Source organism: Eumetopias jubatus, unplaced genomic scaffold, assembly GCF_037043125.1.
Source record: "Eumetopias jubatus isolate StellerSeaLion01/CBP00866 unplaced genomic scaffold, mEumJub1_p1.0 scaffold_15, whole genome shotgun sequence".
Taxonomy (NCBI): domain Eukaryota; kingdom Metazoa; phylum Chordata; class Mammalia; order Carnivora; family Otariidae; genus Eumetopias; species Eumetopias jubatus.
In genome coordinates this window covers 85,337,032-85,358,747 of record NW_028274821.1, presented here as the reverse complement: position 1 = coordinate 85,358,747, position 21,716 = coordinate 85,337,032, and the positions used below count along the sequence as shown (strand labels likewise).

The window sequence follows — 21,716 nt, the reverse complement described above, 5'->3', positions numbered from 1 at the left end:
TGTTTTTTTGTTTGGTTTTTTTTTTTGCCTGATTTAAGTGGGTAATCCCTCCCTCCCTGTCATTTTCTTTCATTCTTTAAGGAATTCCAGTTGTCTCACTCTGAGTTAAAATCATTATATTCGTGGGGCACCTGGGTGGCTAAGTCATTAAGCGTCTGCCTTCGGCTCAGATCATGATCCCAGGGTCCTGGGATCGAGCACCACATTAGGCTCCCTGCTCAGCGGGAAGCCTGCTTCTCCCTCTCCCACTCCCCCTGTTTGTGTTCCCTCTCTCGCTGTGTCTCTCTCTCTGTCAAATAAATAAATTAAAAATATTTATTAAATAAATAAAAAATATTTATTAAAAATAAATAAAAAATAAAATCATTGTATTCGTAAAAGAAGCCCTTACCAGCATTTACAAAGGGCACAAGGCAGTCAGTGGTTTGGAATCAGTGGAATATTATAACTAATATTCGTAAAATGGAAGTAAATTATAAAAGCAGTTTATTCCTTTTCTAGAGAAGGTTTTTTAATATTTTGTTTAATTTTAAGTAGAAATTCCACTGAAACAAATACTATTCTCCCACAGCTACATAGTAAGAAGCTGGACTGAGACAAAATATTTCAGAATTCCCACAGCTACATATTAAGAAGCTGGACTGAGACAAAATATTTCAGAATGGAATTTTTTGTTTATTTGTTTCTATTGGTATGTTTGATCAAGACAGGCTTGCTGTCCATAAAGCCATTTTAGTGGTGAACTAAATTATGAGCATCTATTATGCAGTGTTAAGAGACTATGCTGTTGAGCCAGATTACCTAGGTTCACATTCTGGCCGTGTCACTTACTGGCTGTGTGACCCTGGACAACTTGCTTAACCTCTCTTGGGTAGTTTATCTTTCTTCCTAAGGTTGACGGGATTCAGTAAGTTTTAATAATCATAAAGCTCTTAGAATGGTGCCTGGCACATAATAAACACTCAATAAATGTTAACTATAATTAATAGATAAAACAGCATTCTGTAGCTGACGGAGCAGATGGGCACAGATGTGGAGGTCTGGAATCATAGACCTCCTCAAGGAGGAGGCCCTCAAGGAGATGTGTGATGAGGGGAGGAACTGATACAGAATGGAGGGAGGAAGAGTAGTGGAGGGCAGGCAAGTCTGTAAGTCTGTGTCATAAGACCAGAGAACTTAGAAGCGGGGTACTTGGGTGCCTGGGTGGCTCAGTCGTTAAGCGTCTGCCTTCGGCTCAGGTCAAGCCCCGCATCGGGCTCCCTGCTCCGCGGGAAGCCTGCTTCTCCCTCTCCCACTCCTCCTGCTTGTGTTCCCTCTCTTGCTGTCTCTCTCTCTCTCTCTCCATCAAATAAATAAATAAAGTCTTAAAAAAAAAAAAAAGCAGGGTATTTCTACTCTTTCTTGTCCCAGAAGAGATGTATACATGTATACCTTATAAGTAAAACCATTTGATTGAGCACACTGCCACAAGGGTGGATGTAAGCCTTTCTGTTTTTCTTCCAAGGAGGGATGATCTAACTTTTTATACCAACCACATCAAAAGATGTTTCATAAATTACTTATTCAGGCCTTCTATTGTAAGGCATTGTGCTAGACATTTTGCAAACACTCTCATAATTTTCACAACTACCCTAACAAGATATCTTTCCAGTTGTAGAGAGAGGTTGTGACTTGTGCAAAGTTAGCTAGCCAGTGATAGAACCAGAATTCTAGGTCAGCTGTCTGATTCCAAAGCCCACCCTGAGATTGCTGATAAAATAAACTAAATTTTCAATCCTAAGAATTGTGATGACAATTGTCTTATACACTATGAGAGAGAAGCTTGCTAATGAAGCTGATATGACAAGAGTTTCTGCCTAGGGACTGAGAGCTAACATTTGTGCTTGGATCTTGGCCTAAATAAGAAAATGACAAGCCAAAGTCCTTGAGCTTTCCAGTTTGGATTCTTGTCTGATAATCTACTATATCCTTCAGCCAACTGTCTGCCAGAAGCTGGAATAAGACCAGAAGGAGGCCTGAGTACATTATGGAGAGGATGTAATGGTAGAAGACTTCCATTCTTGTCCAAGCATCTATATAAATCCTGGCACCTAACTGAGCCTCACTCTCCTTTTGTGCCAAATGTTGCCAGTGACCTTTTCTCTTACCCACTGATCATATGTAGGTAGCCCACCCAGGTCCTTAGAAGAAAAATGCAGCACGAAGCAACTTACTCTTTGCACAACTTTAAAAGAGAAACTCGGGAATTTTCCTTCATCAGGAAAGCAGGCCTGAAATTAAACTGGCTTCATGGAGTACCAACAAAATGTCAGACACTGTGTCTTTACTGTTTGATCACTCAAGAGTCTGTCCTTGTCGCGTAGTGCTTTAAAAGTTATACCTCCGCAGCCTCTAATGTCAGACAAATCATGTCATTTCTCTGAGCCTCACTTTTCCTCTGTAAATGGAGGTGGTTGAATCTATTTCACAAGGGTTTTTTGAGGATTAAATGAGATACAAGTTCTGTCATTGTAATGACCTTTTAGGCCACTGTGCTCATCATCTTTATTTTATAGAAGAAACTGAGGCTTTAAGGGGTGATTTGCACATGATTGCATGAATAATAATTGGGGGTGGGAAGCTGGAAAACTGTATCTTGTGTCCAGTAATTCTAGTGCAACGGTTGAATCTAAAGATTTTATTTATTCATCTGAGACAGAGATACAGAGAGAGAGAGAGCATGAGCAGGGAGAGAGGCAGAGGGAGAGGGAGAAGCAGGCTCCTCACTGAACCAGGAGACCGATGTGGGGCTTGATTTCAGGACCCTGGGATCATGACCTGAGCCGAAGGCAGACGCTTAACCATCTGAGCCACCCAGGCACCCCTGATTATTTTATTTTCTAACTAGAAGTTGCCATACAAAGAGGCTTTGGTTGTTCTCTAGACGTCACGTCAACCTCCTTTGATCTCCTTTCCTTTTCGAGGAGATCTTCCATTATTTCAATGACTGAAATCCTCAGTTTCCTTAATTTCAAGGTATTTTGAGGAAGGCCTCAGCTCAAGGTGGACAGTCACCTAGATAAGTGGACTGTGGGAGGGGAGAGTATCTCTGGGTCTCAGTCTGTAGGAGGCCTCTTCCAGCTCCTTTAGATCCCCCTTGAAGACCAGAGGAGGAGGCAGCTTCTGTACTCAGGAAGTACTCAACCTCAGTCTGATCACTGATTCCACTGGATGGATTGACCCATCCCCCCACTCTGGACTGTGACCACCCTCACCCCTCCCCAGGGCAGGGACCATCTGGGTGCCTGTGGCCAGGTATGGTTCATTACCCTGGAGAGAGTGAGCCTCCCAAGTCCCTGGCATCAGCAGGCTTCTCATAGGGCTCCAGGGGACGAGTACATGATACTTTTAAATACAATTTGGGATTTGGATGAGCGTCTACACCCATATGTTTCTTCATGGACGTACTTGGGCTCCCCCCCCACCAACAAGGCCTCCCACCCCCCAGTACTACTAAATAAAAGGGAAGGCAGGAAGCAACCATAGGCAGTGAATGACTCTTTGGTAATCCCGAAGTGTTTCTAGTTCCTCTTCACGATGCTTATTCATAGTGGGCTGATCCCTTCTCCTGTGTGTGCTCTGTCCCAGCCCTGGAGACTCCCTGGTGGTTCCATTTGGCTTCTGGAGGCATTCTTCAGCTATAGATTACTAATCTCTCCAATTTCTATCATGTGACTTAAATACCAAGGCTTTACGCCTCTTTTATTATATAGCACAACAGCAGTCTTCAAATGCAAAAGAAAATGTGATCGTGCAAATAAACTCTATTTACAAATAGAAATGACCTGTGGTCTTCATGGTTTGAATTTTAGGTTGAATTACTGTCAAAAGCCACTTATGTGTCTGACTTTGGGGTGGGGGGAGTGTTCACTATAAGGAATTTTTATACAGGTGAAGATTTTTTCCATATAGATACGGGTAACACCTCCCTACTTTGCTGCATGCTAACAGAATTTAAATGAAACAGAAATATTGTCCCCGATGTAAGAATACCTGTGTGTTTGCGCCTCTTGCTTTCTGGTTAATGTGGACTGGTTGGTAATGTGTTGTAGTGGACAAGGCAAGGTGTTTGCCGGCATTGTGTAACCTTAGGCAAGTCTTCTGTGAACTTCATTTTCCCATCTGTAAAATGTGAAGGTAATCCCTATCCTGTAGGGCTCTTAGGAGGATTAAATGAGATTGTGTGTACTAAGAGCACATAGTGATGTGTATGCACAATGCAAGTGTTGGCCAACCCCAGTATTTGTCTGTCTGTGTGCCTGAGACACAGGACACGCACCTGTGCCCAGACACCACAGCTAGTCTGTGCATGTGTGTGGTGGCCTTTTCCCTCTCTGTTATTCCTGTTTTCCCACTAGCTCTTAGACTTCCCACAAGCCCCTTTTGGCAATGGCCAGCACCAAGGGTAGGTGGTACCTTGGCCAAAACCAGTGCTGACCTGTACCAGAGACAAACTTGTGCCCTGTCCACACCTCCTTCTTCAGTAATGAATGTCTGAATTGTACTCTGTGGGCTGAAAAATTCCACATGAATTGCATTTTTCGCTCTCCCCCTTTCTTGAAAGTTCCCCCCTTTTCATTTTATCATTAGGTAGTAATTAGTATTCAAAGGAAATTGGTCTTAATATATTGAAATTGGTTAAGTGCATTTAGACCTGTACCACAGCCAATGTCTTATTGGAAAATGTAATTGGGGACTCTGTGTATGTAATTAATTGAATTACAATTAAGAACTTTCATTAAGCGATACACTGGTACATTAGAGCAGTAAGGAAACGTTTGACGAGCCACAAACCCTGTATGGGCTCTAAGTGAGGGCATAGGGATTTGCATCCCTCTGGTAGGCTCCTGGCCCCAGAATCCACCCTGCAGCCCCTGACTAATGGTTTGGTCATGCATCAGGTGACATTTCTTCAGTGATTCCCTGATGGGAGGTAGGGTACTTCTAGCTTGTGTGCCCTCAGTCTCTGACTCCAGAGTCAGAGAGAGAGAGAGATGCCTGTGTTGATCAAATATTACAGTTCTTAGGTATTTTGTCATGTAAATTGTCAAAAATGCCCAGGCTCCTTTTACTGTGTTTTCAACAGTAACAAAGATACACTGGAGGAAGAGAAATTGATGGGAATTCTGTCATCAGCCTAACTTCTGAGCAAACCTGTAATGAACCAATGGCCCAGACCCTTGGATGGTCATGCTTTATCCTCTAAAAGGTGGTTGGTTTCATTCTTGGCACACATTGGTTTATTCATCCCCTAAACATTGATGGTGTCCTCCTCTAGGCCAGTCACTGTGCTTAGAGGGTAGAGAGGAGCCCCACATTGTGGAGCCCAGGTTGTGGCAGGTGCTACAAAGGGTATAAAAGAGTAGCTAGCAGATGACTGGAGCTGGTGAGAGGAGGAGAAAGCTTTCTTGAGGAAGAAGAGAAAGGAAGTCAGTAAGTGAAGAATGTTCCAGTCCAAGGGACTGCTCATCTGAAGGCCTTGAGAAGGAGCTTGACCTGTTTGAGAAGGAATGAATGAAGTGGAGTGAAATGAGCAAGGGTGAGAGTGCTGGAAGTTAAGACTGAGGGATGTGCAGCATCTAGAAAGCAGAGCCTAAAGGCCCTGGTTCCGTGTTCTGCTCTTTTTAGAAATTCTACAAACCGGAAACTTTCTTTCTGATCACCTCATAAAACAAGATTACCCTGATTTATTGAGGGTCTGAATTCTCCCTGTGGAAAGGCTCTGACTCCAAGAGTTTAATCAATTAGACCCTGACAGCAAGGATCCCTACCCTGGTTGTAGCATGGAACATTCAGTGAAGGGCATATCCTACTGTGTGATCCTGACGGCTTTGGCGAGATTACTGCAGACAGCATGCATGCGTGCATGTGTGTGTTATAGTATATCACCTATTGATTATTTTTTAGAGACCAGCAAAAATGACTAGTAGCCAAAGGGAAGTGTTTAATAGAAGAGAAGTTTGGGGCTTATGGGGCTTTAGGGACTTAAAAGGCCTTTGGAAAAAAAAAGATGTGATGGATGTACAAAGCAAAGGGAGAGTTGTTTTCTTTGACTCACTTATGCAGCCAGCTTTGAGTCTTACAGAAAGAATGAAGAGAGTTAGGTTTTATCCCTGATTCTTTGTTCTAGCAAGGCCAGGCATGATTGTGTTCTCCTTAGATACTGTTATGGACCATGGATTTGGACACTCAAGCCCATCTAAGGAACATTTTTACCCAAAGGGTTATGTGGTGATTAAGGGCACATTTTTGGAATTAGACAGACGTGGGTTCAGTTCCTAGCTCTAGCCTTTGCTACTTGTATGGCTGTTCTAGCAGGATGACATTCTAAGTCTCGTTTTTCTCACCTATAAAAAAGGGGATAGTAATTGGCAACAAAAGGCATTGGGAAAATTAAATGAGATAGCATATCTAAAATGCTGAGCATGGTGTCTGGCATATGGTAAACCCTCAATGAATGTTAGCTGCTCTTGTAGTTGTTGTTGAAGCAGGATCCCAGTCTGGTGGGTTGTCCGAATGGAAAACTAGGAATGGTGTATTAGGTTCTATTAACTGAGGTAAATAGAGGGATGATGTATGAACTTGGTACTGTTATGGTTAACCTGTGTTGCATCAAACTTCATTCATGCCACCAACAGCATTTATTGAACATCTACTATGTGCTCTGTAGGATAGAATGTTCCTGCCCTCAAAGGAGCTCATTGTCTAGAAGGGGAGAACAGATGTTTTTCACACTTATCATTAGAGCCTTCAGAACTACAGGGTTTCAGGAGAGGGATCAGGGAAGATTCTAGACTAGACCTTGGAGTGTATACATTTTAAAGAGTGGGAAGGACATTCTGGCCAAATGGTATAACCTGAGCAAAGTCCAGTTTAGCTGAAGCAGGGATTGTTCTATGTGGGGAATAGCAATAAGGTGTCAAGATAGAGCAGGGCAGGGGTGCCTGGCTGGCTCAGTCGATGGAGCGTGTGACTCTTGATCTTGGGGTTGTGAGTTCAAGCCCCATGTTGGAGGAGAAAAAAGGAGTAGGGCAGAAGATGGTTTATTTCCTATTTATTTATTTATTTATGATTTATTTTTTGAGACACAGGGGAGGGGGAGCATGCCCATGGTGGGGTGGGGAGGACAGAGGGAGAAGGAGAGAGAATCCTCAGGCAGACTCCCTGCTCAGAACGGAGCCTGATGTGGGTCTCGATCCCAGGACCTGAGATCATGACCTGAGCTGAAATCAGGAGCCGACCCTTAACCAACTAAGCCACGTTAAGTGCCCCTGTTTCCTCTTCATTTAGTTGGTTATTTGTACAGCAGTATTTTACTCTGTGCCAGGCCCTGACATGGATACTGGATACTGTCTCTGCCTTTGAAGAATTTATCCCCCTCCACCTCTGGACCGTTTTATTTTCCACTATTCCCCTTCACACACTCTTTGCTCCAACCCAATGCAAACACTTGCTGTTCCCTATATATGTGCTCACACTTTATGGATTTCATGTTTTTCCCATACTACTCCCTCTGTGGGCTGCCTGTCCCCTTTCCATTGTGTGGGAATCCTGCCATCCTCCTGTGTTCTTGAAGCATTCGCACAGTCCCACATCTGTGGTTGGTGCTGGGTGACTATTTGTGAACCTGCTAGGATCAGTCAACCTCATCATCGAGCTTTTAAAGGGGAGGATTAAAGAGGCCATTGTCTTCTGGTTGAGTTCTAGAGTTAGCTTAGATCTTTTCGGAGAAGGGAGATTGAAGTTGCTTTAACTTAGAACTAGATTCAAGCTTTTTGACTTGGTCTAAGACTTACTGAACCATAAAATGAAGTTTGAAGTCCTCTGTAGTTTGTATCTATGAACATAAGACATCTGCCGGTAGCATACAGTGAGTTCATCTGAGCTTTGATTTAATGATTAGTGCCCATTTGTCTGAAAGGAGGTCACGTATATACCTCTAAGTGTCTCCCTCAGTTTCAGTGAAATCACATATACAAAAACACTCTTTAAACAGAAAACAGTATTAGTTATAATTCGCCTTGATCCAGTCACCTGACAGCAAGCCTGTTACTCTTGTAATGTATATCCAAGATTTCGGTTTGTGTCTGTTGTCAGGGATGTGGCTGTGACTGCACTTTTATATCTCATCATGATTGTCCAAACGGACATCCAGGCACGGCATACAAACCACTACAGGCAGTGGCTCTCAAGCTTCTTGGTCTTAGACCTCTTTACACTCTTTAAAATTATTGAGGACCCCAAAGAGCTATTGTTTATTGGGTTATATCAACTTATTAGGAATAAAAACAGAAAATTTTAAATGTTTATGAATTCATTAAAAAGTAATAATAAACCCATTACATGTTAACAAATTTTTATGAAAAATAGCTGTATTTTCTTTTGTTTTGTTTTCCATTCCATTTTCTTTCTCTGAAGAGTGTTTATTTTTGTTCCATCAGGAAGATAAATTATTGACTAATCACCTGAACCAGTGGGCACTGTTTTATATATGCTTTTGCAAATTTCTGCAATGTCTGGCTTTATAGAAAGCATCTTGATTTTCATATCTACTGCATTCAGTCTGCTATAATATATTGTTTCAGTTGTAGTATATGAAGAAAATTTGGCCTAACATAGGTATGTGGTTGGAAAAGGTAGGAGTATTTCAATAGCCTTTTCAGAGAATAGTGGATATTAATTTTCATTAATATACTGAAACTCAAGTGATTGATTTTTTTTTAAGATTTATTTATTTATTTTTAAAGATTTTATTTATTTATTTGACAGAGAGAGACACAGCGAGAGCAGGAACACAAGCAGGGGCTAGTGGGAGAGGGAGAAGCAGGCTTCCCGCCGAGCAGGGAGCCCGATGCGGGGCTCCATCCCAGGACCCTGGGATCGTGATCTGAGCCAAAGGCAGACACTTAACGACTGAGCCACCCAGGTGCCCCTCAAGTGATTGATTCTTAAAGATTTGTTGCAATGTGGAATCAGAACCATATCAGTGAACCTACACGCTTGTTTTTACTTTGTAAGGTAATAGGCATGAAAAAGGCGAATGATGTCTTGCTGTTAATACTGTGAAAATATTATTGAGATTATGGACCCCCAGAATGGTTCTTGGGGATCACCCCTCCAGTGGGTCCTGGACTGTACTTTGAGAACCACTGATTCAGAGTTTATAGTTACCTACCCAGGCTGTCTCCTTGTTGCTGCCCGTAGGAAGGTGGTGAGGCGGGAGGGAAGGAGAAGCGCAGCGGAAGGAAGGTGGACTCAAGTTCAACAGATTTGTCCCAGCTCTGCCTCTTCCCAAAAATGGAATCTTGGGCAAGGTTTTGACCCACTCTTAACCCTTGATGTCAGAGTTACAATTTGAACCTACATCTCTGAACTCTATGTTCCAGGTTCTTTCCAATGTTATTAAGTCCCAAGGCCACTTCCCAGCCCTTGGCGCCCTCAGCACCTCCTCTTTCTTTCCTTGCTGGAGACCCTAGATGTTGCCTGCCTACTCCTTCCCTCTACCCCCTCTTGCCCCGGCCTAGTTTTGCCATTAAGGTAGGTGCCATTCCTGTTTCCTCCTTTCTACCCCTTTCCTCTAGATAGCTAGGCTCCTTCCCCTCTTAGATTTTGTCCCACAAACCTTTACAAATTGCAAATGGGCTCTCTCTCTTTCTTCCGGAGCCTGGTGTCAGACCATCTGAGCACACTGGTGCTCAAGTCACTTTTAGGCCCCACCCCAAAATTTGATCTATCACAATACATCTTTGAGTTATTGCAGCTCGAGCGTTTTGACACGATACATTATGGTAATCCATGGCACATAGAGACATTAACACTCCCGACTTTGACAAAATACATTGTGAAGTCTTTGAAGGCACCATTACAATTTATCTTGTCATTCAGGAGGAGACCCAGTTCAGCATTAATGTAGATGAACACAGTGTGGCTTTTGTTTCATTTAATTGCTTGTGACCTTTTTAATTGCTCATTTAACAAAATACCAAAGGGTTATGTTTCAATTAAATTAACAGTTTGGGAGTGGTTTTTTTAATATGTTTATTTCTAAGACATTCTGGTTCTTTTTTTTTTTTTTTGACTTTGAGTAGATAAAAATGTCTTCTCTTGAACAGAAGTGGGTTTTTAAATGTGAAGTTGATATATAGTAATAATTTTAACATGCAAATGGTATAGTGCCGACATTTGGTTGGGTTCACTTCTTTCTGGAAGGATACAAACAGTAAAGGTATACATGCAAAGTCTTTGAACTTTTCTCGTCCAAAAACATGCTTTTGGTATAATGCTCTGCTTCGATATAAAGTATCTGTTGCATGCACCATTTATTGGGTACTTATCTCTGCTTTGTACTGTTTTCTTTGTGTTCCTAATACCAAGTCTGTAAGCTCCTAAAGATCAGGAACCCTGCCTTATCCTCACCAGTGTGCCTTCATAGTCTAGCATCCTGCTGGTATGGCGGGGGGGTAGTTGCAGGTTATACAGGTGACTGCTGTATACATGCACACATGCCCCCTCCAAGCAATGGCACTCCTAAGCCTACTTTGAAAAATGGCTGTGTAACTCCGAGACCAGTTCATCAGATGACCTGCTTGGGGGTGGGCAGCATGCACTGGAGGTGAGCACAGAGGTCTTCCTTCCTTTCCTACTCTCCCAGGTGCTGTTGCCCTTTTAATCACAAAAGCAAACACACCCCTTGTCATCTGGGGCAAGGCTCAGAATTTACCCAAGTATCAGGGGGGCTTAAATCTTCAAATGGGATATGAATTTATACTGTTGGAGAGTAGAAGGTCAATGCAAGAAGCATTAGTGTGTTGAGCCAGCTCCAGCTATGTAAGTCTTGAACAAAATTAATATAAGGAAATTGACAAGCCTTGCTGGTTATTCCGTAGCTTTAAGACCTCTACTAAAATCCTATCATCTCATCTGCCCATTATTAACATTTCAGCAAAATATAAAGTTTTCATTAATCTCCCACAGCAAATTTAGGAGTGAAAACTGGCACTTGTTTGAGCTTTTAGGACTACATTAGCTGGTGTATTAAACAAAATATGTCATTCTTCAGTAGCTTCTGTAAGAAGCTAAATCAATTTCCAGCCATATTTATGCACCACTTTATCTAAAAGCATCTGAATTATCATTTACAGCTAAGATGCTTTATTAGCAGCTGGCATTGAAATTGCTCAGTAAAAAATTATATGTCACGTTATAGTAATTTTTAAATTGGTTTTAATCCAACATCATAAAATGTAAAACTCTTAAGTGTGGGTTTTTTTTTTTAGTAATTGGCATTTTAGCATAATGAGCTGTTACCCCTTTCCAAATCAAATACCTGCAATATTTAGAAAATACTAATTAGTAAAGAAAACAGAAGTTCTTGAGCTAAGTTGTATCTAATAATGGCATTTTCTCATTTAAGATGGCTTTAACTGATTTTCAAAACATGAAAGGATTTTAATATTTCACCAAAATTCTCCACAACTCTCGTATTTAAAAGGTTCTAAAAATAGAAATAAACATGTCTCCGCAGTTCTGTTTCAGTGAAGTGTGTATTGGGGGAAATGAACGATTATTTGAAATTCTGTAAATTCTAGCCAGCATCTTGGTTTAAGAGATGGACGTTACCCAGAAGACAGTAGTGCTTGCAATGATGGCACCTCTGTCCAAAATTACAGGTGTCCCAAAGAAAGCTAGTAAGGTTACCCAGTGGCCGTTATAGATGTGGAGTGCAGCTCTTCTGATCCTAGTGAGGTGACATTGGTTAAGTCATTCACCCTCTCTGATCTTCACCTTCCTGTGGACATGGCAGCTGTATTCATCCAGTAAATTTTTATTGAGCACTTGCTTTATCCTGGGCACTAACAGGATCTAGGCTATAATGGTGAGTAAAGCAGTCACTCTGCTTGCCCTTTGGGGCAGAGACAGATAATGACTAGCTGTGACAGCATTCTGCAGGAAAATGCTGGGTGCAGTGGCAAAAAGAGCTCTACTAGACTTGGGGGCCCGGGATCAGGGAAGCTTTCCCTGGAGTGTCACTTGAGCTAAGCTCTTCAGGAAGAATAGGGAGGAGACCTGGAGGAATAGGTCAGGAGAGAATGAAGTGGGGAGAAGGGTGACCTGGGCAAAGAAGACAATATGCGCAGATGCTCAAAGATGGGACCGTATCACGGACATTCAGTGAATGGCCCATTAAGGGTGAGGCTGCGTCTTCACTGTGGGGAGAGCATTATTGTAGGGGCTGGAGTTATTTTAGCTGGGAATAATTGTAGGATTTGGAAATCAAATGCACAATTCCTAATAAATGAGTCCAATGTAAAGGCATCAGAAACCAACTTTGACTTAAGAGCTTAACTTGTACGCAGTAACTGTGGGAAGGAAAAGTGTGTAATTGTCAGGCTGCCAGTTATGTAACAGAATTTTCCCATTTTATACCCAAATCTCGAGTTTTCCATTCCTCCAACTCTGTCCCAAGGAGTTCTCTCTGGATTTCCCTGTAGGCCATCTCTGGGCGTTCCACACAACAAGACTTAGGGTACCTGCTCTGGTTGGCCTCTTGCTATACAGGTGCTCCTGTCCCATTGGTGAATGGCACCAGCAGCTGCACCTTCAGAAGAGCACATTTTAAACTCTGGGGGATGGGAGATAATTTAGCTTTGCTTAGTGTGGCCCTGGGCACATGACTCTACTTCCCAAAGCCTCAGATTCCTCATCTGTATAATACAGAAAATCAGTACCCACCAGGTTGTCATGAGGCTGAAGTGCATGTGTAAAGCGCTTAGCATTCATACACACTGGTTCTTTATGTAATTTTATTTTACTTTATTTTATTTTATTTTATTGTCTTTATTTAGCAAAATTTAACAAGAGCATACCAGCTACCTGTACTGCTTGCAGAAGATACAGAGATGAATGAGAAACTTTACTGATTGTCAAAAAGCTTCCAAATTAGGCCAGACCAACCACTCAACAATTTTAGTGCAAGGCTGAATGTGGTCCTTTATGACAGTAGAATAAAAATAATCATGACTGCTGTTTATTAAGTGTATTTTATGTTAGATTCTTTAAATATATTTGGCATTCTGTGCATGGTAAAAACGGGGGTTCAGAGAGATAAAGTCGCTTGCCCAAGATCATATAGCAAGTTAGAAGCAGAGCTAAAAATTGAATTGAATTTTCTGGCTCCAGGGTCCAGTATAAACCAACTGCTATGGAATTCAGGAAGTGGAGTTTGAGCTGCCCTGGGTAGAGTTTTGACAAGTCCAGGGTAAGGTTGGAAGGGTTGTTCTAGGCAAGGGCCCAGAAGTAGAAAAACCTGGACTGGTGTGCAGTCTGAGGAGTTTGGGAGGAACTGCAAAAAGGTATAGATGAGAAATGACAAGTAAAATTGAAAAATTATGTTTCAGCCAGATTATAGACAGCCTTGATTGCTTGGCTGAAAACAGTGCCTCATTCAGGAGGCCATGGGAAGTCAGGGAAGATTTTTGAGCACCAGCCTTCTTATTTGTCCCCAGTACCACATATCAGAGTATTGAGCGTGCACAAAGCTCTCACTAAACATTGAATGAGTGAATAAATGATCAAAGCTTTAGAAAGCCATATGAATCAGAAAGTCCTGTGGTGGCTGGATTGCAGAGAGTGCCTGGTGGCCAGAAGGCCGGTGAGGAGACTGTTAACAGCCATCCAAGCGGGAGCAGGCTCGTGCCCACACCAGTGGAGACTGTGAGACACAAGAGAGGAAGCTGTCAAACTGTCTGAGAATCTTGGAAAGCATGAGAATTCTTCAAGAGCATGGATTACTTTTATGATTGGAAAAATTATTATTAGAAGAAGAAACAAGAAGTACGACCACCCATGCTTTTGTGGTTTTAACTCAGTCTCGTGGAGATGGAGGGCTTCTGGCAAGCGGCAGTTTTTCTGTCCTTGCGTATCCCTGCTGCACAGCCAGGGGCCTGCCATAGAATAGGCAGTGTTTGTGGAATTAATTGTTGAATGATGAATATGCTACCATTCTCTGTTTACTGGAATGGCATTATTAAGTCATCGCTCAGCCTTTTCTTCTCCAAATTAAATAGCCCATATTATTTTAATTTATCCCAAAGCATTTTAAGCAGACACCATTTGCCAAGCCTCATGTATCTTTATGTGTTAAACTGCTTTTTCCTCCCCAGGTTCAAGGGCAGACGGAGTTTTTGAGGAGGATTCACAGATTGACATAGCTACAGTACAGGATATGCTTAGCAGCCACCATTACAAGTCATTCAAAGTCAGCATGATCCACAGACTACGATTCACAACTGATGTCCAGTTAGGTAAGTGCATGAACTAATGATGGACCGGACCCTTTGTATCAGTGGTCAGCGTAGAAACAGGGAATGAAACAACATCCAACTTTTATGTGACCTGAATGACTAATGGTAATTTGTTTTCAGAGAAAATGTTTAAACAGTGAAATATAAAGTACCTCCTTGTCCCCACCTGAGTGCTCTGTCTTGTCTTCTTTTTTATGAAGCAGAAGATTAGAAATAGAACTAACTTGAGACTCTTTTCAAACTGATTGACTTCTATGAGGTTCCATAATTCTTATCATTCTGTAATTCTCTTACATGCTATCCTTAGAACTGCTCTGTAGCTTTGCCACTTGCCTTTTTTTGCTCAGGTGAATTCATTGCTTATTCATTCGTGCCTTTATGCAGGAAGCTTTTTAATGATCTCGGAAGTTATATTTGGATCCTCACCAAATAATCCAGAATTAACTTTCAATTAATATTTGGGATTAATTTGTTCCAATTAAGTGCTAAATTTCTGTTTTGACTTACACATAACAGGAGTAGAAAAAGTGTCAACGTAGTCAATATTACATCAGCAGCCCAGCTGTCATTTACAGGTACCTGCTGTGTAGTAGGCCCTGTGCTAAGTGCTTTACGTACATTTCTGAACTACCTAAAAGGTAGGTATTTGTACCTTCCCCACCTAGCAAAGGTAAATGAGGTGCCAGAGAGGTGACGTCTCGTGCCCAAGCTCACACAACAGGTAGGTGGTGGTATCAGGAGCAGAATGCTGGTCTGGCCAACTCAAGTGCACCTGCTCCCTAAGAAAGGATACTGGGAGGAGCGGGGAGCAGTTATGGATGCCAGGCTTAGGGAGGTGACCTGTACCCTGGCTCTGCCACCTGCCTCTGCCACACCGCCCCTTCCCAGGCCTCGTCTGCTTGTGTGTGAAGGGAGGCAGTTTGCACGCCAACTCTGAGGCCCACTAATTACAGGTTTCTCACAAATGCTCTGTTATATGTCTCATAATAAAGTCTTTTGCAGTGTTGGTGTTAGTTTGGCTAATTTGTAATAAGCCTCAAAAGTCTTCAAATTAAAAAAAAAAAAAAATCTCTTCAAATATTCCTCCCCAACCTGACTGACTGGAGCTTGAAGCACGCTGACAGGACAGCTGAGTAAGTCAGAGAGGGTCATCAGACTCACAGCAGCTCTGAGTCGTGGCTCTGCCGGTAGTCAGCTGCATTAGGCAAGTGTCTTCAGATTGCCTTGGGGGGGCAAGTCAGATAGGCCATGTGAAGCCCTTAGCACGGGGCCTGGCGAGTGGCAAACTTCCTGTAAATGAGAGCTGGTAGTGGAACACGCAGAGGACAGACTCTGGAGCTAGAAGCCAGGGTTCAACCCAGGCTCATTTATTAGCTGCATCACCACAAGCAAACACAGGCAAATGTTCAGAGCCTCAGTTTCCTCATTGGTAAAGTGAAGACAATAGTCCCTGGCTCATAGATGTGGTACTTAAGGGAATGAAATGTCCTCACACATGCAGAATACTGAGGAAGGCACCTGGCACGTAGCAATTCCTCAGTAAACACCAGCTGCTAGGATGATGGTGATTCTAACAGACTAACCTGATGAATTAGCAGCCGGGAACGTTGAACCAAGCCATAGAACCCACCTTTTTTCTCCTTTCTGGACCTGTTTCAGCCTCCTCACAAAAACAAACGAAATGCTAAATATCTAAAATGGTTTTTAAAAAATGCTTATTTACAATGTTGATTCTTAAAACATAGAAATCCCTGGTGTCTTTCCTCCTGGGGCTGCTTTTCCTGCTTCTTCTCATAGAAATAAAAATAATGAGGCTGTTCAAAGAGAAGCCAGATTCAAAAAAAAGGGGGGGGAAGATCCATACTATATTATTCTACTATATGACATTCAAAAATACCCAAAAATAGTGTTGGTGCTATAGTGGCGAGCATAACTGCCTTCCAAAATTACACAATAATCTATTGTGTAGAAGTAATGATGGTGGTTATCTGGCGGGAAAGGAGGCTGTAGTGACTGCAGGGGAGTCCTGGACACTGGTAGGTTTCGTTTCTTGATCTGGGCACTGATTACATGAGTGTGTAGACTTTGTGAAAAAATCAAGTTATAGATATGCTTAGGACTCATGCACTTTCTATTGTATATTTCTAACAAAAGTTCACTAAAATAAGAATTCTACTCAGACACCTAGTTTGTGTTTGCCTGCAGTACCTTCCCAGTAACAAAGGAGTGAGTCTAGTTATAAACCCAGTAAGTAGCCTGGCTGCAGCCAGGGTACAGAGCGGGGATTTTCCCAGGTGAGCATCATCAGTAAGTCCACAGATTCCCAAGGTAAAAAAGCAATGCTTTGGAAAGATAACCAAGATCATGGGCTTCTTTCCCACACGTTTTTCCAAAGGCAAAAAGCCAAATTTTAATTCATCAGATTCTGACATGTATATTCACTTAAAGGAAGAGGCCCACAAAAGGATCTGTGGGAAGAGCCCTAGTCTGTAGTCAGGACTGGCTTTAAATCCCGCATTAGCACTTACATGCAGTGTCACCTTGGACAAGTCCCTTCTCTTTTCAGTCTTAGTTTTTGTCATCTATAGAATGGGAATTATAACATTTACCTTTCAAGATAGAAAAAAAAAGTGTCTGGCCCATAGAAGCTCTATTCTGAACAGAGGCTGGCTCATCTTAGTGTTGCTAGTATTGTCACTGTCCCCTGTTTTGTCTGTAGCTTTCTATCCTAGTCTACCATCTTGAAATTAACCACACCAGTCAGATTAGGTAGTGGTGCTATTGTCCAAATTTCACTTGTAGCTACAGTGGAGACTTGTCAGGTAGTAATGGATGATGACAGTGATGTAGGTATCTCTCCCTAGAGCAGTAGTTCTCAGAAGTGTGACTAGAAGCCAGGTCTCAGTCACCTCTGGATGTTTCCAGTGGTACACATGGCACCCTCTGGTGGAGAGACATGGCTCCAAGGAGCTTCTAAACAGGTGCTGCCAGAATATGTGTTTCAATTATGAATCTAAGCTCAATCTTTAGCATGATAAACAGAAATTTCATTAATTAGTCCTAAGCAATTTTGTGACAGTCACAGAAACTGTGCCCATGAGTACTACACCATGCAGTAAATAAAAAAGCTCATTTCCTGTTGCCATGTAGATGAGTTCCGTATGTAACTTTCGAACCCCTCTCCCTCCTTGCAAAGCAGGTAGCACCCTTTCATTTTAACAGTAACAGCAACAAAAACCTGCAGAGTGATCCAGGAATTCTTTCTTTCCAAAACTGAATCTACTGTAAAGTACAGGGCAGAAAACAATGCACCTTTTACGAGCATTTGAGTGAGCAGCTGGATTCTGAGATCAGTAAATAATTTATTTTATTTCAACTGACTAGCCAGGTGCTTCAGATCTTTCCTGACACTGATGGATGGTCTCCTCCACTCATCCATCCTGTGTCAGTCAGAGCAGAGATTTCACTTGCCCCCTGTGGCAAGTTCTTCTAAGTGCTAAGTGTCTGTGTGCGGCATTTCCCCAGCAGCCCTGCTGATTCCACAGAAAACTGCCCATCCACTCTGAGTCCGTGGTATGTAGGAGCACGCAGCGGCGGCAGTGAGCAGCATTCCCCAGCAACCCGGGGCCCTCACAGCTGCTTCTCAGGGTAGTCGTGGCCCATGCTCCCATTTGACCATCTGCCATCTGCTTCTGAGAAAGTCAGGCGGGGAGGGACTCAAACTCGGATCTGCAAGACCCAAACTTAGACTGATTTTCCACCAGACTTTTCTGTGATTGAAAAACTTTATTGGAGTCCATTAGTGAAACTTATGGCAAAGACCTGATCTTTTTAAATAATATTAACATGAAGAATTACAGTTTTTAAAAGTGGTTATTTATCAAGTGCTTGTTGCTATGTGCCAGGCACTTTGCTGATCACTCTTCTGTTCTTGTCTCCTGTAATCATATCACTATTATTGGATAGTACTGATACTATCTCCATTTTTTATATGAGGGAACTAGGATATAGGGAACAATTACTTGTTAAGTAATGAAGCTGGGATCAGAACTCAAGACTGCCTAAGGCTGAGTCCTGCACCTAACTACTGTATTATGCCCTGAATGCAAATGGTCATTACACTCATGCTCTATAGTTCTAGGACAATTTGCAGTATACGGTGAACTTTCACCCCATCACCTTATTTAATCCACACAGAACATTGATGATACTACTCCCATTTCATGACTCAAAAAAAACAAGGCTTGGAGAAATAAATGAAGTAATGTGATGTATACAGAGAATGTAGTGTTTACTGGCACACACAGCTATTACTTAATAAGCGCTAACTTTCTTTCCCTCCCTCCCAGCCATCAGGATATGCAGTGGGATATCCAGTCCCAGTTCCAGTCCCAGGAACAGAACTGGGACTGAAGCCCAGTCCCGTACAGCAGACCCAATCCATCAAGCCGTGGATGCCTCAGTCATTAATAACTTGCCTTCACAAAGGAAGTGATCACTTCTTGGCCAGTTCCAAAAATTCTGCACACCCTCACTCTTGTCCCTGCCCTTGCACCTGCAGGTCACGTCAGTGTAGCATGTGCACTGCTCTCTTCCATCCTCCGTTCACCTCGTTTGTCAGTCCCTGTACTTCTTCCCTCTGGGCCCAGACCTGACCTCAGAACCCTTTCTAACACAGCCCTCTAAGCAATTCCTGCCAGTCAGTTGAAGTTGGTTCTTACGGTGAAGTCTGTTCACCATCCCTGCTCTGTCAGCCTGGAAAGTTTACCACACAAAACCATCATGCCTAACCATTCCGTGATTTCTCAGAAACATTCTTGGAATATTTCATCTTGTCTGCTTCCTCTCTGTGTTGGGCCTGAAAGTACTGGTGCCCTTACGTGTAGACTTTTCTTGAGCTTATATCAAGTTGAGGTCATTTCCTTTAACATGATCTCCCGTGTGTCTAATCCCATGTGCCTGACCATAGGATCAGACACTAGGCCATTTGTGCTGCCCAAACATGCCAAGGCTGACAGCTTGAAGTGGGTATGGAGAAAATCAAACTAAAAGGGTCAGATGGTGAATGCCAGCCACTAATTAGGAATCCCATAGTATACTAGCAGTAAGTATTTGTTGGCTGCCTGGCAGAAGCTGAATTATGATGCACTAGCCAAGGGGCTGCCAGAAACCCATATAAGAAACAAAGCGGAGAGGACCAAGGTACCACCATTGTATTCCTCGTATTTACACAGTACGTTAGAGCAGTGATTGCAGACCCTGACTGTGTATCAGAATCACCAAGTCCCTGACCTCATCCCGGACCTGCTAGCTCAGAATCTCCCCTTAATTATGTGGCTTGGGAAATACAGCCTCTCGGTATCCAAAGGACTTTCTTGCCCCTTATCTCTTTGTCCAAGGCTTGTTTTTACTGAATGGGCAGGTCAGCCTGGTTTCCCTGATAAAGGGTCTCAGGCTGAGAAGTGCTTTGATAGTTGTGCCACTGTGCTAACTTGATTCCTTCACCTTATCATTTGTCAGGCTAGACCTTCCCCATGGCACCAAATGTTTAGGTTACTGAATCTGTAATATCCCGTGAACTCCATCTGTGTCATAATTGCATATATAACCTAACATCATTCTGTAGAAGATAGATATACAGATTCTGTGTAGGATTTACAGGTAAAGACTGTATCATAAAATAATCTTGCTGAAAGGTTCCATGGTTACCTCCACTATCTCTTCATAAAACAATCCATATGTATAATCATAACACTTGTGATCATAGTAGTTATTTATCAAAAGTATCAAGTACAATAGCACATATCATAGAGGAGGCATAGTGGTTTCATCTCATAAACTGACTCCAATCAAGTTTGTAATGGCTGCCCAGAGCATTATGCTGAGGCAGCATCTGGAGCTGTGTCTGAGGGCAACATAAAGAAACTCTGTGATTGATTAAAAATGCCTGCCCTGGGCCTGAGCTTGATGAGAGGCAGCATATTTGCCATCTATTGTCTTCCCTGGTTTATCTGTCCTATTGCAGTTATTATTTAACCCCCTAGTCAATACTTACAAGCCAACGCTCAAGGAAGACTTCATTACAGTACCATTTCTTAATATACAATATGCAGACTTAAGACACATTAACACAAAGCTAAGTGAGTGAAAGCAAACAGCTGTGGCCTGCACTTTTTTTTTTTTTCAGTTGGGGTACCTATGGAGTATAGTTCGAGTAATTACATAATCTGGAAATCAGGTTCTTAGCAAATGGATGGCTTTTCCTTCCATATTTCTGTTTCATTTTCTTACTGAATACTAAGGAGATACCCTCCTCCGTTCAGATGCACGAAAATGATCATGAGAGATATCCATCACACTTAGCTCCAAAATACCTGGGTCCACTGAGTAATTTGAGGATGGCAATTCTAATATCACTTGATTGTTCTGTCCCTGTTGTGACATCTTCTGAACCAAAATTTGGAATAAAGCTTAACAAGTACTAATCAGCTTATGAAATAGCAGGACAAATACTATCAAGACTGCCTCCAGAAATTTTTTTTTTTTTTTTAACCACATTAGTGCTTAATGCAATGATTGGGTTGAGAGAAAATCCCCTGACAGGGAATGTCAGAAACTCAGGGTTTTTCCTAACTGTGTACCTTCCTCTAATTCCCTGCTCCAGATCTACCCTTTAGAGAACACCTGTTAAATAATCCAGGGTTACTATTGACAGGTTCCTCAGATGTTTGAGAAAGCCTTGAGAACTGGAAAAGTTGAGAGCCACTGGCATAAAGAAATTAATAAGGATGGGATAAGGGAGGGTCCATCAAGGTTCTGTATTCCTTTTACCATGCCCTCACCCTTGGCACTTGAGCTCCAACTGTGTACTAGGGCAGGGCCTGAACATGAGGAAGATCTGGGCTTTCCCCACTCTACAAGTGATATCATAAATCTCTTAGGAAATGGCATACTGCTTCCCAACTTGACACTGTAAGCTCACCTGAAATACCTATTTACCAGGAGAATATTAGTTTGGGAAACTATCTCCCCTAATACACAATCTTTGTAAGTGCCTTCTTTACAGAGAGGGCTTAGTCCTCATCCAGGGACAGGTGTTACTGGGTGAAATAGTCCCAGATCTCATTCAATAAGCTCCACCCTTGTGCTGAGCGCTGTGCTGAGTTTGGCTGTACATTCATGGTCTCATTCATGTTCAGGCCACCCCTTGGGTTTCGTTCCAAGGATAATGGCCTAGTCAGGTACACTCAGACTTTGTCACTGAGTCTCTAACTGACCACACATTGGAATTGGCAGCTCTTAGCTGTGGTTCCCAAAAGGTTTCAGATGGTTAGGCCTTGAATGGAACCAGTGATTCTGGGGCCCAGTACCCCA

At 42.4% G+C, this 21,716-nt stretch overlaps 1 protein-coding gene across 8 annotated transcripts in view; it reads left to right on the top strand.

Moving 5' to 3' along the window:
* Positions 1-21,716, top strand: part of MAPKAP1 (MAPK associated protein 1) — a 233,574-nt gene that overhangs the window by 176,536 nt on the left and 35,322 nt on the right. For all 8 annotated transcript variants that reach the window (XM_028107692.2, XM_028107693.2, XM_028107686.2 and 5 more), the window contains one exon: positions 14,202-14,342. In XM_028107692.2, coding sequence (XP_027963493.1) covers positions 14,202-14,342 — 141 coding nt within the window. The remainder of the gene's footprint in view (positions 1-14,201; positions 14,343-21,716) is intronic.